Here is an 18,420-nt window from a genome sequence, read left to right on the forward strand (position 1 = left end):
AGCTGGGCTACTCTGCACTACTTCCATCATTCTGGGTTGGAAGATACCTGAGCCACTCCCCACAGGGTCACTCCCCAATGCCTCTCCAGACCCTCTGGAATCCACCAAAAGGTCTGCCTCCAATGTGGGCTCTCTGCGGTCAGAGAACTCACCCTCACACAGGTGTTGGCACAGCTCTGGAAAACAGGGACTTACAATATGCTCTCCCACAATTGGATCACACAGCCCCCTAGCAGGGCTAACCAAACTATCCTTCACCTTACCATCCAGTGCCTCACACACGTACTCCACACCACTCTCCTGAGACTGGCAAGACAGTATCTGACTGTCTCTGTCCCACAACCCACACTCTTCTGGGCGGTCTTCACACTCACCCACCAGGACTTCAATTTTGGGGGAACCCCTCTCCCTGTACCTCTCGGTTAGAGTCAGTAGAGTGTCCCTCCCTCCCCTAGGACTATGAACCCTTGCGCCAGTTACCCTATTCCCTTCAGGGATACTGCGCACTACTGGAGCTACCTCATGCCCTTGAACCTCCTGGTGTATGTTAACCCCCTCCTTCAAGTCAGGCGCCACATCTCTGGGTGTGCGTACTACTCTCTCAGCACTGTAAAACTCAATATTGCTGCCACCAGAGGGAGAGCGGTCTAAACTCTTGATCTTGCGATCCAACTCCCTCATTTTTAGGTCATGATCCATTTGGCGTTGTTGTGCCTCCAAGGCCAACTTCTGCATCTCCATTTCCATTTGTCCTGCCAACTTTGCCATCTCCATTGCATGCGCCCGGTCTGCTGCCCTGTCTGCCAGCTCCTCTGGCGACAGGACTCTGCTGGGCTCCTCAAGGTTGTCGGGCGGAACGATGTCCCCCGCATTCCGTGGGTCTCGTGACTCCTTCCAGGCTCTCAACGCCTTGGTGTACTGGGTCTTCCTCTTGAATCCAGCATGGGGGACTCTGAATTTTACACTGTAGCCTTTCAATTGCTCCATCGTGTAGCCTTCCAGTCTCTCCCAATCCACCTCATCTATTCCCGAAATCACAGAGAGTGCTCTCCCAGCGGAGAGTGAGCTAGGCATGGTTGCAGTAATGGCAGATGTCTCAACAAAGTTTCAAAAATGAAAAACCTGTGGCTGCGTTATTTGGTCTGCTCTCACTATCTGGTGATTAATAATTCACTGTATGCAAATTACAAGTGCAAATCCGAAATCCCACCCGCTGCCAACAATGTTAGAGTCGGGGATCTCTGGTTGGCGCAAGGTTGCCCTTGTGTCAAGCAGGAACCCTCTCCTCCACGTCAGGGCGCAGGATAACCCCTCGCGAATGACCCTTGCTCACCCTCTAGGTGCGTGGCGTGAGCAGCCAAGGCGATTCCTCAGGCGTTGTTGGTTAAGCACTTACAATCATACACACAGTAAATACATCAATCCCCCCAGAAACGGACACCAGACTTGGATATATATAAAAATACGATCCTTTATGTAAAAATAAGGTATATATATCTCAACAGACTTATCACAAGACCAATAACGTTTTCGCTATGCCACCAGGTTGTAAAGCAGGCAAATGTTCTGGGTTCGTAGTTTCAAATGGATACTTTGTAGTCTCTTTACTTGTAGTTCCAGTACTCACAGAGATCGGCTCCTGCGAACGGGGAAATAAGGCGTTGCGGGCCCCGAGCCCGATACTGGAACTTCTTTCGTGAGGTGGAGAGCCGGCACAGGTCGGTGCGACTCTCAGCTTGGGAAGTGTTCTTGGGTCCTCAATCAGCAGGTGTGGGCACGTAGGCAGGCGCGGCCAGCGACCCTGTAGCACGGCGGTGCAGGAGGGTCTCCACAGCGGGGGCGGCGCGGCCTGAGATGTCCGGGGATAGCGAAGCGGGGTCACAGGGCACAGTCAGTGCAGCTGGATGACCCGGCGTAGATCACAGTTGTCGGACGGCTTCCGGCAGGAGGGGTGATAGCGCGTTCAGCGCACTCCAATGGCAGGCGGTGACAGGGATGCAGGCGGCCTGGCCCGGGAACAGAGAGCGGCTCGGGACGGAGCGGGGCTCTCACGGGTTGGAGGCAGGCGAGCTTCTGAGTGTCACGGCCCTAGGAGGGGCGATGAGGGGCGCAGTCTCTTTTCCAGCGGGATGCACACACGGCTCGAATTGGAGGACGAGCAAGAAGCACAGAGAACCCACTGTTCCTGGGGTTCAGTTCAGGGGGCAAGCTCAGATCAAGCCCTTGGAGAATGTTCAAGCACAAAGTAGCAAAGTCTTTTCAGTAAGTCTCTTCCTCTCCTTTCTCAGCAAGGCAGGCAGCAGGCCAGCTCCTCCAGCGTCTCCTTCTCCTTCTAGTCGGGCAGAGGTTCTTTGTGGTAAACAGGATTCTGATTTCTTAGGAGCCAGGCTCCTACTTTTATACCATGATTCTTTTGTTCTTTAGCGCCAGGGGGCCTACCTGGCTCAGTCCAGTTCTGGAGCACTTTGTTATGGTGACTCTGCTCTTTCCTTTCAGCCGCAGGGCAGAGACATCAGCCGCCCCACAGGGGGTGGCGCCGGCTTTGTGGTGGCAGAGCACAGGTCTATTCAAGAGTCAAGGTGTACTCCTCCCACCCATCCAGGTGTAATCTCTCTACCCACCACCTGGCAGCCAACCTGTCTCTGGGGATTCCCCAACCCTGCTCCTTACTGTTGCCAGGCAGAACACATACACACAGCAGAGGCGGACTGAGATGGTCAGGTCAGTAAATACTAACTTTCTAAAAGTAGTATTTACAAACCCAGGATATTAAAATAAACTTGACTACAAGAAGTATTTTATTATTCTGAGTTCAGGCATACTAAACTTGACATTCTACCATGCTCTCTGAGTCCACTGGGGTCACAGCGTTGGCGTGATCCCGGCAGCCCATTCTGGCCTATGGAGAGCAGGTAGCCTTCAATAGTGAAGAACGGAAATTGCTGTAATTCACTACTAAGACATGCCACACACATCAGGGCATGTCCTACCTTAGGCCTACAATGCACCCTGCCCTTGGGCCTACCAGAGGGGTGGCTAATATGTAGGTAAGGGAAGGTTTAGGGACTGGCAAGTGGGGGCACTTGCGCAGTCAGCGCGACGGTCCCAGACCGCGCACAGGGTTTGCGGTGGCAGACCCTAGACACATTTTACAAGGCCGCTGTCTGTGGGTGGCGCAACCAGCGCTGCAGGCCCACCAGCAGCATTCGCATTTACAAGCCCTGGCACTCCTGGTGCACTTTACTAGGGGCTGATAGTAAACCGAATAAGCCAAACATGGACACCAATCAATGTATACATTTTACCATAGGGAGAGCATATGCACCTTAGCACTGGTCAGCAGTGGTAAGGTGCCCAGAGTCATAAAACAGCCAACAACAGGTCAGAAAAAATACAGGAGGAAGGCAAAAAGTTTAGGGATGACCCTGCAAAAAGGGCCAAGTCCAACAAGGAAGCATAAGTAAGCATCTCCCCTCAGGCAGCATCAGAAATAATGGTTGCATAGCTAATACTTTATTGTATACTCAGGTACTCCCTCCACAAATGCCTGTGATTGTCAACGTGTTCATCTTGTTCCGCATAGAGCTTCCACCATTTTGAGTTTTAAATTATATGTATATGCACCACAACCATATGCTAGCCATTGTCATCATATGTGCAGGTACTGCCAGTAAGTATCCGTGTCCTCATATGCCAAGGTATTCTAAACCTAAATGCCAGGTGTTACCATTGTATGTACAGGTACTCATAGCAAACACCAGTCATTTACATCAAATGCTCTTGTAAGGAAATGCCCTTTTTGTATGGTCACCCCCAATGTATTGCTGGATTTTATTGCTGGTAAATGAACTCTGAATGCATGGGCACTACCACCCAGTGTCAGGTGATGTACTCTGACTCCTAAAAACATGTAGATTTTGCTAATACCTGATTGACATACTTAACGTACCTATAAGCCCCTAGTAGATGTCCTGTAAGTTAAATGTCAGTAGTGGACTACAGCACTTATTGTTCCACCACTAAAATGACAAGTGAAAATAGGACTCTAGGCCTGCCAATGCAGCCATGCTGGGCAGTTTTAAAACAGCCATTTCAACTTGTTAAAATCACCCTTTTGTCAGGCCCAAACCTTCTTTTTAAATAGTAGTAAGTCATCCCAAAAGTAGGCTCGACCTGCCCTAAGGCAGGGTACGTAGCATTCAAAAGCAGGACAAATGTATTTAATGTTTTTACACATGTACTCACAGTGAAAAGGACCCCAAAACCTTTTTCACTGTAGCAAGGATGGCTGTGCAACAGAAAAAAAAATCTTGGTTACTTTATTAGACTTAATAACTTCAGATTGGTACTAGCTAGACAAATGCTTCAACCAACAATTTTTATAGTTAAAAAAATCAAATTTAATGCCAGAATCGAATTGTTTTCAAAATATTACAGAAATAGTTACCTTAGACAGTCACTCTTTTTCTACCTAAAAGCATCTCATAGCCCCCTGCAAGGAGATGTGAATGACTCTCAGGAAACGGAACAAAAGGGCTTTGGTTGAGCCTTTAAAGGATGTCCTGAGGGAACTGCCCACCAACTGCACAAGCTTCAATGGAGCATTCCTTATCACAGGCAGATGTAGCTCACATCTGGGACTACCCATCTCATTCTCTAGGTAGTCAGAGTGGCTTCAATCCTACTGGGCGAAAACCTGTTCCAGAACTGGTTTGCAGGGGTAGTTTCACATTTCCCTAAACACAACTCAGAGGTATGCCCAAAGCCAAGGGAAGAAAGGTTCTGTCATATTGGATTTTGGCAGAGAATGGCACTTTGGGATTGGTGAGGGACAACTCACCAGGACATTATGTCACAGTGAGCAGGGTTGCCCCTGGGAACTTTTTTCCTATATGTCAGGGAATTTACTCCCACCCACAAACTAGTGCCTACATTCTTCAGAACTTCTTTGGACCTGTGGAAAACAGAAAAAGGATGACAACTGCTTTTGAACCTGTGGAGCGAGATCCCAAGGGCTGAACCTTCTCCTACTTGTACCTAGGACTAGGAAGTGGACCCCAGGAGTCAGTGGACCGGCCTCCTGTTAAGTCACATGGACATAAAAGTTGCAAGAAGCCCACCATTTTGAAGATCCCAGCTAACCACTTTCAACTGGACCTGCTCTGGACCCTGCTGGCAGCTTTTCCTGCAGAGAGTCCTGAACACCAAGTGGTGTCCGTATGTTACTGGGGAGCTTGGATCAGCATCAGAGTGTGCTCCTCCTGTCTAACCCTAAAAGTTGAGACTGAGCAACTGTTTCAAAGATTTTTGTCTGGCGAACTGACAGAAGGTCAAGACAAGCCTGCCAAAGCAGTCTGACAAAGCTGAGTTGCCATTGGACCAATGTTTCAGGTTGCTCCCACTCTGAGCTTTTCCACAGTGGCAAATCTGTTTCAGTGGAATGGCTCAGAGAAGGTATCTGGCCTCATGGAGCCCTGTTCGGCTACAGCTTGCAGCCTTGCCCTGCTGGAGGAATCTGAGCTCCAAAAAAGTGGCTAACTCCAATTGTAGGCATTTTCACCAAGCGAAGGCATCAAAAGTATCTGGCTGGCAAGGGACCTTCTTTGGTTGTGAATTAGGAATTTCTACTGTCCTGACCTTTCCAGCCCCAGACCCTGTAGAAACTCGAATAGATGATCTAACTGAAACAGTCTCCACTAAACAGTTAGATATCAAAACACTGCTCAATCTCATCCTCGATGAAATAAGAGATAAGAAGAGGTCTAAGGAGAATGAGATTGCTTCTCTATATATATGAATGTTTTTCTCTATTTATCGTCACTTTGATGTTTTTTTTCTCTTCTCCTCTTTTTTCTGTTTTCTCCTTTTTTTTCGAGCTTAGAAACGGCTTAGGACTTTCTTAGGATCTTAGGATCTTCTAAAGGAGATCTTGGGCTTAGAATGGTTTTCTTTTGCCGGGGAGGGGGGCGGTCACCTGGGGTGCAGATTCATAGCACCCTCAAAGGTAGTAGAGGGAAGCGAGATGTGGTTAGCGTGTTGGTACACCACTCCCAAGGGGTGGCTTGAGAGGGGTGGGGAAGGGGGTTAAAAGACTGTATCAGTAAAAAAGAGCTTGAGCAGGGGCATTAGAGCAAAAGCTTTTAAGAAAGTGGGAATGTTAAAAGAGAATAGTAAAGAAAGCAGGAGCTGGGGCATTAGAGCGACAGCTTTCAAGAAATTGAGAATGTTTAAGCATTTTCTTTTTGATATTTTTTTGTTGATCCTTACTCAATTGGAATTAGGATAAAAATGACTTGTATGTGCCGCATTATGTCCATCAATGTTAATGGGAAGCTAAACAAATCAAAATATGGAGCTTTAATAAGGTGGCTAGTGTCTTTCTCGCCCCAGGTATTATTTTTCCAGGAAACCCATTTAAAAACGAATTTTCCCAAGTTATATCTTCCCAGGTTTTTCTCACACGCTTTCTTTGCCTCGGCCAGTCTGGCCAAAAGAGGAGTTGCTATGTATTTTTGCCGTAGTCTTCCCTGGGAATTTGGCCAAATTCGGAGAGACCCCCAGGGGCGGTGGCTCTGGGTTGAGGCCAAACTTAATGGGATGATCCTAAATTTTATAAACTACTATGGCCCGACAATGGATGATACTTCAGCCCTACTAAAGATCAGTGAGTTACTCAGTATGGTCCCGGGAAAAATAGTTTTGGGTGGGGACTTCAAGATCTGAAAAAAGACACCTCGAATAAAAAGAAAAAAGAACTAAAACCACAAAGAAAGAAAGTGCTGGAGGCCTTAAAGCAGGAACATTTACTGATTGACCATTGGCGTAAATCCAATCCCACTACTGCAAAATGTACCTGCTACTCTAATCAATTTCACACGGCCTCTCGGATTTCTTTCTTTCTTTTATCACGATCTTTTAAGGTTTTAGACACCGCTATAGGGGCCAACTCATTTTCAGATAATTCCCTTATTACAATAGAGCTGGAAATTGAAGGGGGAGCTAAGACTCAATCCAGGTGGCAGATGGAGTGTCTACTCCTCCAAGATCCTAACTGGCTGGCTCAAACTAAAATGTGGATACTGGAGTTTTTCAGTATAAATGATGGTACTGCAGATATTTTTTCGGTTTGGGGTTAGTTTAAGGCAGCCATTCGGGGGCAGATGATCACGCGCTCTGCCGCGCAGTCTAGAATAAGGCGCGAAAATAGATTAAGTAACTCCAACAGGTTGTAAACAACGCTATGAGCTTGAGAGATACTTTGCCTCAGGGGAATGGAGATGCTGCCTCACAGTTAGAAAGGGCAAAGGCTGCTTTAAAAGAATTATTTTTAATTGAAGAAATTGATAGTTCCAAAACCTTCCAACAACAGGTATTTGAGGAGCGTCAGATGGTGGGAAAAATGCTTGCAGGGCAAACAAAAGAAAGCCTTAATATCTGAAATTATTGACCCAAAGACCCAAAATATCATTAAAGACAAAGATGACATAGCTCAAGTTTTTATGGAGCACTATTCACAGCTCTACTCTACAAAATACGAGGTAGGGGTAGATCTTATTCACAAATATTTTGTTGAAGTAAATCTTCCTGTCTTACCCGGCCCATTAGCTGATCAACTTGAGCGCGATATTTTGGTCACAGAAATTTCAGATACGGTAAAATCAACAGCAGGGGCAAAGGCCTGTGGAGCCGATGGGTTCCCAATTGAATTTTATAAAATCTTTTCTAAAGAGTTGACTTCTTTGTTGGCTAAATTATTTAATGTAGTTAGATTAGGAGGCATGGTTCCTCCTAGTTTTAAGGAATCTATCATCATTAGTTTCACCAAAAAAGGAAAGAACAATAAAGATGTGAACTCTTATAGACCGATTAGCCTCCTTAATGCTGATTTCAAGATTTTAATGAAAATATGAGCCCAACGTTTTACCCCGATTGCCCAGGTTTTAATCCACCCCGATCAGTCCGGTTTTGTGGCAGGGAGGTCTATGTCTTCAAATACCGGGTTTTTAATCCAGGCCCTCGATGTTGCTACAAATAATACATTTCCAACTCTAGTAACAATGGTCGATGCCGAAAAGGCATTCGATCTGGTAAACTGGGATGCACTTTTTTTCGGCATGCAAAAATTTGGCTTTCCTGTCGGGATAATTAATATACTGAATAACATCTATCAAGGTGCCCCAAGCCCGGGTAGTGGTTAATGCCAATACGATAGGGGCACTTAAAATAAATCGAGGAACCAGACAAGGCTGTCCGATGTCCCCCATCTTATTCACCTTTTTTATTGAGCCGTTAGCTATAAAGAATTCGTGGAAACCCCGAAATCAAATCACCAATAGTAGGAATGACGAAAATACAATTATTCACAGATGATATCATTCTATATCTACAACCCGATAAACTAAATCTCGATCAGGCTCTACATGAATACAGTCATTTTGAGCTGATTGGTGGATATAAAATAAATCAAAACAAAACTGAGGTTTTAACACTGAATGTGGATTGTAATTTGTTACCATTAAACTTAAAATCCCAAGACCTAAAAGCGGATCCTATTAGATATTTGGGTATTTATGTCTCCAATCAACTTGATCAATTATTTAGTTTGAAATATTCAGCGATGCGTCACAAAATAAAAATTTTGCTCAAGAGCTGGATTCTTTTACCATTAACTTTGATTGGCCGCGTAGCACTTATTAAAATGGCTATACTGCCCTTATTGATTTTTCTTTTCATAAATGTACCGTTAAAGATTAATTCCCATTTCTTTAAAGAGATTGACTCAATGATCAGGGATTTTGTGTGGAATAAGAAAGCTTCTAGGGTTAAGCTGCCTATATTACAGCTGGGAACCGCTCAAGGGGGTCTAGCGCTTCCAAATATTTGTGCTTACTACATGGCAGCGATTCTGGATCTCTCAGCGCGTTTATTGGATGCTAATGGTTTGCTTGATATGTTTTTTTATGATAGAATGATACAGGAAGCAGGATCGCCAGTTCCTATTTTCTTAAAAACAGCTAAAATACCAAAAAAAGACCCGAAATAAGACTATGCAGGATTTCATTTTTTGAAGTTAGAAGAGTGTAAGATTTTTGGGCTTCAAATCCATTCCACTAAGCTCAAGAGTTGGAAGGATTGTGGTCTAGGAGAATTGGGTTCCTTCCTTATCGCACAGAAACTCATTACTTGGCAAGAGGTCTTAGATAGATCAGATAATTGACTAAAAACGGGGTTTCTAGAATATCTGCAGATTTCAAATGTTATACATAAATATAACCTGTTGACATGTGGGAAGCCAAATTAAAAGGAGTAGGAAATTGGTATACCTTACTGAGTAAGGGTGAAGAGTCTCCTTTGGTGGAAGAAGTCCTGGCCAAAATAACCTGCGAAACTAATTGCTCCTTCTCAAGGCAGGAGTGGGGGCAGATTGCCCAATTAGGAAGTAAGGCCCTTAGAGCTGCCAATTTTAAAAGGATGTCCTTTTTATCTTGCTGGCTGGCATACTTCACCCCAAAAGCTCTTAATAAACGCTTCCTCGAAGTAGAAAATACATTTTTCGTTGCAAGCTATGTGATGGGGGCGATTGGCTTCATATTTTTTATACATGCCCCAAGCTCGAAATATTTTGGCGTAAGGTCTTTTCTTCAATGAGCCAGGGCATCGATAAGACGCTCGATCCTGAAGCCGAGGTGGCTCTCTTTGGCATCTCTACAAAAAGATCTGACTTATATAGTGATTTGTTCTTTAGTAGCCCGCTCCCTAATCCTCCAAATTGGAGGTCAGAGGTTATACCATCTTACTCAAAATGGGTGAATAAAATGCAGAGGACAAAAAGGTTTGAAGAAGCTTACGCCAAAAGAGTTGGGGCAATGAAAAAGTTCATCAAAATTTGGAAATTCTCTGATAATGAGTAGATTACGACCGCCACATAATTCTTTAGCACTCGACACTTTAAAATCTAAAAAAAAATGTTGTAATAAAAAATTCTAGGACAGGCACGTTTGCACTTTAATGTTACATAGTGTTCTACCTAAGCAGAATGTTTACTCATGTAAGAAGATACAACTTTATCGGGTGGGCTAAGGTTAGCTTCAACAAAAAGGCCCTGCAATATTTTAGCACTTTACACTGCTACTATCTGATCGAAATTGTGACTGTAGAAATAATAGCACTTAGCACTTTCTTGTTATTTATTTGTATGGATAGAATGTTTATCTAATTAACGATTATGACCTGGATTAGGGGGCAAAATCTTATAACAACAATATTATATGCTTCAGGTCATCCCTGTTATATTTTAACACTTAGCACTGTTGGCACTTTAGTAATTTTGCTATTATGAATATTGTCTTGCCTCTCCTGCTTTCTACTAGACTTCGCTTCCTGTTTTTTTAAACAGTTTTATTCCTGATCTCTGATTATTGTATATTGAATCAACTGCCCATCTGGTCTGGTGAATAAAAAAATAAAAAATAAAAAAAATGTGATCACAAAACATTCACATTTTACCACCACCTTCAGGTTGTTGGTAACCCATTTGCAAATTGAAAAGGGTCCTCAAGGGACCCCTTCCCCTTTGGGAATGGTGGCGAAAACATTTAAGAGCAGGCAGTAGTCCCACGGATCACTGCCTGCTCCTAAAAAAATAAACGAAAACTTTACATTTTTTTCTTTGAAATGCAACTTGTTTTCCTTTAAGAAAAATGGGCTGCATTTAAAAAAAATGATTGCTTTATTTAAAATCAGTCACAGGCATGGTGGTCTGCTGACCCTAGCAGGCCACCATCCCCATGATTTTAGCAATTCCTTGGGGTTCGCAAATTGCGACCTACCTCATTAATATTAATGAGGTAGATCAATTTGTAACGCCCTAGGAATCACTAAAGGAAACTCTTGGAGTTTCATACATTAGGAATAACGATTAGCTAATTGTGAGTCCCAGACAATCGCAGTTAGGTAATCGCTATTTCTAATGTTGATACATGTGGCCCTTAGTTTCTGTATCTGGCCCGTGCTCTATCGTGGTCAGCCTTAATTTGTGCCTCTGGACTGGTCAGATGCAACCGATGACTGTGTTTGGCACTATTTTTACTTAAACATTTAGAAATTCATATCTCCAGTTCCCATTGTCATTTGGTGTTGGTTTGCTCATTAAAATTTACTCTATTTTATAAATTGGAGTGGGATTTTTATTGTGTTGTGCTTTCTACTTTTTAACTGTTTTGATACTTATTAATGCTGTCAGGGCTGGACTGGGAACCAAAAGCAGCCTTTTCTTGGAACAGTCCCTGGATAAGCACTGCCTGACCCCAGGAGACTGGAAACGCTTGCTGCATTTGCTACTGGGCACCAATATTGCAGGACCGGTGCAAAACGGGCCCTCAGTAACAAAAAAAGCCCCCAGCCTTCCAGGGAAATGCCTTATATGCAGTAAGACCAGTCCGGCCCTGAATGTTGTACACATTTTTCCTAAGTTAATGTTTTCGGCTTTGTGCTACATCTGCCAAGGATTGACCTCCGGTTTAAATTACTGAGACTTAACTGGACCTGGGAAAGAATAATGCCATTATTACTTGAAGAGGACCACATTCACTTCAGCTTATAATCCACTTTCTCACAGCTCTGTATTATTATTATAAACCTTTTCACTCTCACTATAGAACAGGTATTATAATCAAATGTCCCTGTAAAAACGTTACTTGCCCTGTTTATTTAATTAAAATTGCACTTATTTCAGTGGCATAGCTAGGATTTGTGCCACTCGTGTCGCCGTGTCAGTCCCTGCGTTTGCTGCCCGCGGAAGCAGAATGTAAGAGTGGGGGAATGCTGACGATTCCTGCGTTCACCACTGCCTGCAACTGCCGCAGGTAAGAGCGGAGGGCCGTCGCCAAAACTCGTGCCGCCCAAGACAGACCGCCCCCCACCCGGGTGCCCTTGCTACACCACTGACTTATTTCAGTGTTTTGTAAAGTGTCGCGCACCCCACATTACTTATGCCTCAGAGCAATTGGAGAGAGTATGGTACATGGTAGGTGTTCAAGTGAATCACTCAGTCATGAAGAATACAGCCAGAGATACAATATGCATTCCATGTTTTATGAATGTAATTGTCTCCTTGCAGTTATGAGTTGATGAACAAGCTTTGATTCTTTCATTGTATAAACTGTTGGTATGTAGAATCTTGCCATGTAGTTGGTAAGTGTCAACTGTTGGTATTAGATATCTGAATGGTGAATGAAGCACTCTAGTGCCAGCACTTGGTTGCAAACCTCTTTTGTGGCTTATATTGTTCTTATAATGGGCATATAGGAAGAACATTATTCTCTGCCTTACACAGAGCCTGTAGTTTCAGGTGTGGCCCACTGGCACAAATTTTTGTGGATTGGCTCCTAATTTCCTCAACAATCTGTGATCCAGAGCAAGAGGAAGAAAAATACAGAAACGGGAGAAAGAAGGAAGAAGAGAAAGATGGACTAAAGTGACAAAGGGGAAAAGTAGAGATGAAAAAGAACCTACAAGAGTGAGATAAAGAGGCAGGGAGTGTCGAGTGGTGGATTAAAGAGGTGTGACGGGAAACAAGACTACACAGCCTTAATATTGGACACCTGGGACAACGGATGCACCAGCTACTGGCATCTGAACAAAACTTTGGACCTCTGGACATATTTTTTAACACATTAAGCACTGGCCTAAGACGCTAGAAATGAGATGAGTGACTCTCAATGTAGTAGTCATAGCAGTGTGCATGAAATCTAAGTTCAGTGGTCAGATCAGTTTTGTTATATTCCAGAAAGGGTGTGAAGGATATCAGAAAACACATCTATCATTAGGCACTATTGTGTTGCCAAGGATTAAATGGCAAAATATCCTATCTGTTTTTAATATGAGTTGCCATAGTTTTATACACAATGCATAAATACTTGTATATCTGAATGGCTTGTTTCCCATTTGTATACAGGGTAAAATTCAAGTAAATGGACTAAACATTGTAGAGGCAGATGTCGCTGCAGACAATGGTCGGATTTACACTCTGGACGGTGTCCTGGTTCCTCCCTCCATCATGCCCATTCTGCCGCACAGATGTGATTTGTCAAAGAGCGAAATGATCATGGTAGGAAAATCTTCTGTTTTGTGTTTTAAAATTGCATTTTTAGAGAAACTGTGGAGGTTTGTTGAAACTATTCATCTTGAAAATCTATTGTATTAATTGTTCAGGGACTCACGCCCCCAAAGCAGTCTGTCTCCCCTGAGTCTCCCATCTCTCACAGATATAAATTGCGCCTGGGCTGGATGGGGCCCCCTTGAAAGGTTGGGGGCCTCCTTGAAGGTTGGGTGGATCACATGCTGGTGAGGCAGCAGGCAAGTGTTCATGAGCAGTTCACACATATCCGCACCTCTATTCTGATATGCGTTAAATTCTTGTTTCTGAGCATTATACGGGGAGGAGAGAGAGACCAGTGTGCCGGGAAGGAGAGGGAGGTCAGTGTGCGGGGGAGGAGAGGGAGACCAGTGTACGGGGAGGAGACGGGGATCAGTGTATGGGGGAGGAGAGGGAGACCAGTGCACGGGGAGGAGAGGGAGATCAGTGTACGGGAAGGAGAGGGAGACCAGTGTACGGGGGAGGAGAGGGAGACCAGTGTATGAGGGAGGAGAGGGAGACCAGTGTACAGGGAGGAGAGGGGATCAGCGTATGGGGGAGGAGAGGGAGGTCAGTGTACGGGGGTGGAGAGGGAGGTCAGTATACGGGGGAGGAGAGGGAGATCAGTGTACGGGGGAGGAGAGGGAGATCAGTGTACGGGGGAGGAGAGGGAGACCAGTGTACGGGGAGGAGAGGGAGACCAGTGTACGGGGAGGAGAGGGGGATCAGTGTATGGGGGAGGAGAGGGAGACAAGTGCACGGGGAGGAGAGGGAGATCAGTGTACGGGAAGGAGAGGGAGACCAGTGTACGGGGGTGGAGAGGGAGGTCAGTGTACGGGAAGGAGAGGCAGACCAGTGTACGGGGAGGAGAGGGGGATCAGTGTATGGGGAGGAGAGGGAGACAAGTGCACGGGGAAGAGAGGGAGACCAGAGCACGGGGAAGAGAGGGAGATCAGTGTACGGGAAGGAGAGGGAGATCAGTGTACGTGGAGGAGAGGGAGATCAGTGTATGGGGAGAAGGAGATCGGTGTAGGGGGGAGGAGGGAGAGACCATTGTCGCTGGAAAGGCACGAGATACCTTTGGTTGGCAGCCGGGTCTCTCCTTGCTATTTGTGTGAATGTGAATAGTGCCAATATCGGCAAACACTCACTCTCCCCCATACAGCTAGAGCAATAACCAGACAAGAAACCTTCTTTTTGGAGAAAACTGCTGCAGGTTTATTAGCATTACAAATATTCCAACATTGGTGGGTTATCTTACGGGCGATCCCAAGGCAGGCAGCCCCTCGCCGCCTGCCACCTGATGAGCCAATTGACACCGTGGCCCTGCCCAACGATGTTTGCCATATTTTTGGGTAGGGGCGACCCCTCCCACCGGTGGTCCAACAGCCCACCCCTTTGCTCACACCACATAAGGGGGGCGGAGCCTGCCAGGCAACCCCCGGTTGCTCAGGTCCACAACCGCCCGTTGGACTAACGGGGTGCCGTCGCTCCTCCAGGGTCCAATGTGAGGATCTCCCTGTGGATATTTGACCTTTGCACCCTTGTTGTGCTCCTCCAGAGGGTACCGGTCTGTACCTTACAGCCTCTGGATCGCCCTGTAACTCCACCACAGCTCTGGGTGTGGCCACCGTCACCCCAGAGCCCCCCACCAAGATAGCCTTCCTTACTTACACACTGCTGTCTCTAAGGCCTCCCCCAGGTCACTTAGGAACAGGTCCATACCCACTCTGGACAGGTGTACCCCATCTTCATCAAAACACCCTGTGGCCTTCGCGTGCAGCAACCCATAAAGGATGAAGCCAAACCCCCTTTGGTCAGTAATTTTTTTCATGGCACTGTTAACCTTCTTGCGAGAGACTTCCATGGCTTCCTTCGATCGTTCACCCTGCCACACCCGCCGGGGCATTATCTCAGACCACCATATCTCACAGGTCCCTAGCTGGTTGCTCAACTTACACATGGTGACCGTCATTTCTTGAAGCAATGCCCTTCTCCCCAGAGATGCCAGGTCATTCCCTCCCAGGTGTATCACCAGCACATTAGGAGGAGGGATACCACCCCCCCCAGCAGCTTCTTCAGCAAGCAGGTCCAGTGCATGCCTGGGTTTCCTAGCCAGATAAGGTCTGTGGCCGTGAGGCCGTGCCTCCATTTCCTGTTCTCAGCCCACCGTCCCACTCGCAAGACGCCAGCATGGCCAATCACCCAGACCATATTCCCAGGCAATTAAAGAGATGAAAGTTTGCAAAGTTTTAATGACTCACTGCACATCTACAATAAATAAACTGTACATACTGCACTTCACTGCAAGCCACCGGCATCTGGTGCCACTAAATGTTACTGACGTCCCAACGTTTGTCAATACCAACACCATCCCACAGTCCACAGCCCCAACACGGTGGCCTTCAAGACCGGATGTATCTTTTGTAACACTGGGACTCCCAGCTCCCCACTTGTTTGATGCGTTCAGCTGACAGGCCTGCCCTAAACTCTGTGGTTGCTGCTCCTATGCGGAATGAGTGGCTGCAGAATCGTTTGCCCTGTTCCTTGTTGCCTGAGAACGCCAAACATGCCTGCATGATGCTAAGTACTTGGAACTTGAGGGGGATACTGTCTGCATGTATCAATAAGTAACCTTCAGTTGCTGGGCGCAGTGCCAGGTAGCCAGAAACCAGGCGCACTGGGTAGTACCTGGACATCTCAAGCTGGTGCAGTACAATCAACCTCCCCTCCATAGGCCATATACCCAAACCATTGATCCTGGCAAAATAAAATGCTGGGTTGCTTCACACCCTATATTGAGCACTGCACACCTTTCTATACACTCCGCTTTGCACTTAAGCATCTTTACCCGCATTCTGCTGGTTCGAGGGCCTCTCCCAGGTCCAGCAAACACGTCCATGCCCACTCTGGACAAGGGTAGGCATCTTTACCTACATCCCGCTGATACCCGGGCCTCTCACCGGTCCAGCAAACAAGTCCAAGGCCATTATTAGCAGGTGAAACCCCATCTTCTTCAAAGCTTCCTGTGGACTAGGTAAGCAAAAGCATAACTCCCATTCCCCCAGTTGTTGCCTACCTTACACATGGAGGACTTCATCTCTTGCAACAGATTCCTCTCCCCCATGAGAGTCAAGTGTGTACACGGGGCCAGTGCTCTTGTCTAGTGGAGCCCTGTAGTAAATCATACGCAGAACTTGCCTACCCTTTCTTTTCCTATTGCGTGCATGTCCATCATCGTCTGCAAGCGATCTACCGATGCTGAGTCACCATGCTACTGTCCCCACCCTGGCGAGAGTGGCGCTGTGCCGAACTTCTGCTAATGTAAATCAGGAAGCTGACAAGTGGATGGTGAGAACGGGAGGACAGTTTGAAACAAATACCCCCCAGTCTGACTGTGGACTTTTACATATGTTGTGCAGCCGTCCCGGTGTACCCACCCTGGTGTGGATTACCCAGCCCTCAGATTGTGATGTTGCTGGGATGCAGGATAAGAGATGTAGGAGCTCTAATACACTTTATCATTTAGAGTCCTCCCCAATGTATCCCACACCCTGAGGACATTGCCCCCTCTAAGGGCAACCACTCCTACCCGTCTGGCTGGGCCAGCTATGGGGCAAGCAGTCTCATTACCATAAGTGAAGCGTCCTGTGGTACCCACCATTTATGTTGAGGGGCATCCCCGTTAACTTGCCACTTCCTAACATGGCGATCGCACGCTACCTCTGTTAGTGTATACCAGGAAGCCAGCAAGGGAGTAGTGAGAACAGGGGGACAGACTGAACAGACTCCAATCCCCATCCGACTAAGGGTTATGAGTGATGATGTGTAGCTGTACAGGAGCACACCCCGGTTATGCTGAGGGACGATGTTTTAACCAAAAAGGTACACATGCTGCTTAAAATGGCCCTTCAGATCTCGGACTCCCCCATAGAAGATGAGCCTGTGGCTCTTAACCAAGAAGCCTGTATATAAGTGCCAAACATGCCGTGCATTTGAGCGTGCCGTCACTTGACACTGTGAAAAAGCAGTCCCACCGGGGCTGCAATAGTCGTAACGCTTCCAACTTTTAAAGCAAGGACTGACCCGCACCAGCAGTGCTCAAACCCTCCCGAATCAAGGATTTTTTTATTTTTTTGGGGGCACTATCGACATTAGCTTAGGTGATTGTTCCCTTGAAGTCTAGTATGAGGCCTGCTACATCCTTAAAGAAATGCCTACTCTAGAAGGAAAGGCTGCGCAAGCCTGGCTGCTACCAATGTTACCCATGCCTGCCTATCCTGAGCTCAGCAAGGGATCACTTGCTCTATAATTCCCTAGATTCAAACCTGGCATCCCTCTATGCCCCGCTTATACAAGCAATAATGTCTCCCTCTGCCACCCTGACCCGAAAGCCAGCTCAATCCCGCAGAGACAAGCTGAGGTATGGAAACCTGCCTCAACCAGCAGAAACATTGTGACACATCTGAAAAAACAAGCCAGCCAACAGACCAGCTCCTGGGAGACATGCAGCGTCTTCTTGCCCTCAGTAATAACCAGGTAAGATTATGGCTGGTATCGAAAAACCCATACCTCGGCGCATGCATGCAATGCTTGAAAAGCATGCCGGACGTGACCCGGTTTCAAGGTTGGGATACTAGACAAGGACAAGTCGGGGTCGAGGCATGACAGGGTGGCCACTCCTCCATTCAGATCGAAACTAAGTATGGATTAACAAGCATGCTCCTCTTGTTACAGTAATCGTCCCCACCTGCTGACCCATGTGTACCTTAAGGGGTAATTATCAAACATGCATTATGTTCTCGCGCCGCTTACAGCAGGGACCTCTGCCCAGTAACAGACCCTCCATTTTGAGACCCTAGCAGGAAAGGACACGCAACACCCCAAAATAGCTGACCCAACAGCGTCCCAGCTGTGCCTACAGACCTCTTAGATAGCAAACGAGTTGTTAAAAATGTAGAGAACTAGATGCCTGGACGATCTTAGGCGGTCCCCCAAGTCTGCACCACACCTTGCTCACGCCGTACTGCCGGTCATAGTTACATCCCAACTACTAACCCTGACACTTGGTAAAGTATATGCCAGGGCTCACGACAGGCGGCCACTTCAGGTTGCACCGTACAATGCTCCTGCCGTGCAGCCAAACCTAGTAATATCACATTACTAACCCTGATACTTGGCAAGTGTGATGATACGGTCTATTCCAGGCTCCCAAGGCAATAAGAATGGCTTGGGCATCAATAGTTTTAATGTATATTAAATTAATCAATGCCTGCTGATGTGGT

The 18,420-nt window shown here is 46.4% G+C and overlaps 1 protein-coding gene across 1 annotated transcript in view; it reads left to right on the top strand.

Moving 5' to 3' along the window:
* Positions 1–18,420, top strand: part of LOC146855445 (stabilin-2-like) — a 1,201,024-nt gene that overhangs the window by 286,606 nt on the left and 895,998 nt on the right. The window contains 1 exon segment of the mRNA XM_085653243.1: positions 12,956–13,108. Within this exon segment, the coding sequence (XP_085509369.1) occupies positions 12,956–13,108 (153 nt within the window).

This window comes from Triturus cristatus, chromosome 4_1, assembly GCF_964204655.1.
Source record: "Triturus cristatus chromosome 4_1, aTriCri1.1, whole genome shotgun sequence".
NCBI classification, from domain to species: domain Eukaryota; kingdom Metazoa; phylum Chordata; class Amphibia; order Caudata; family Salamandridae; genus Triturus; species Triturus cristatus.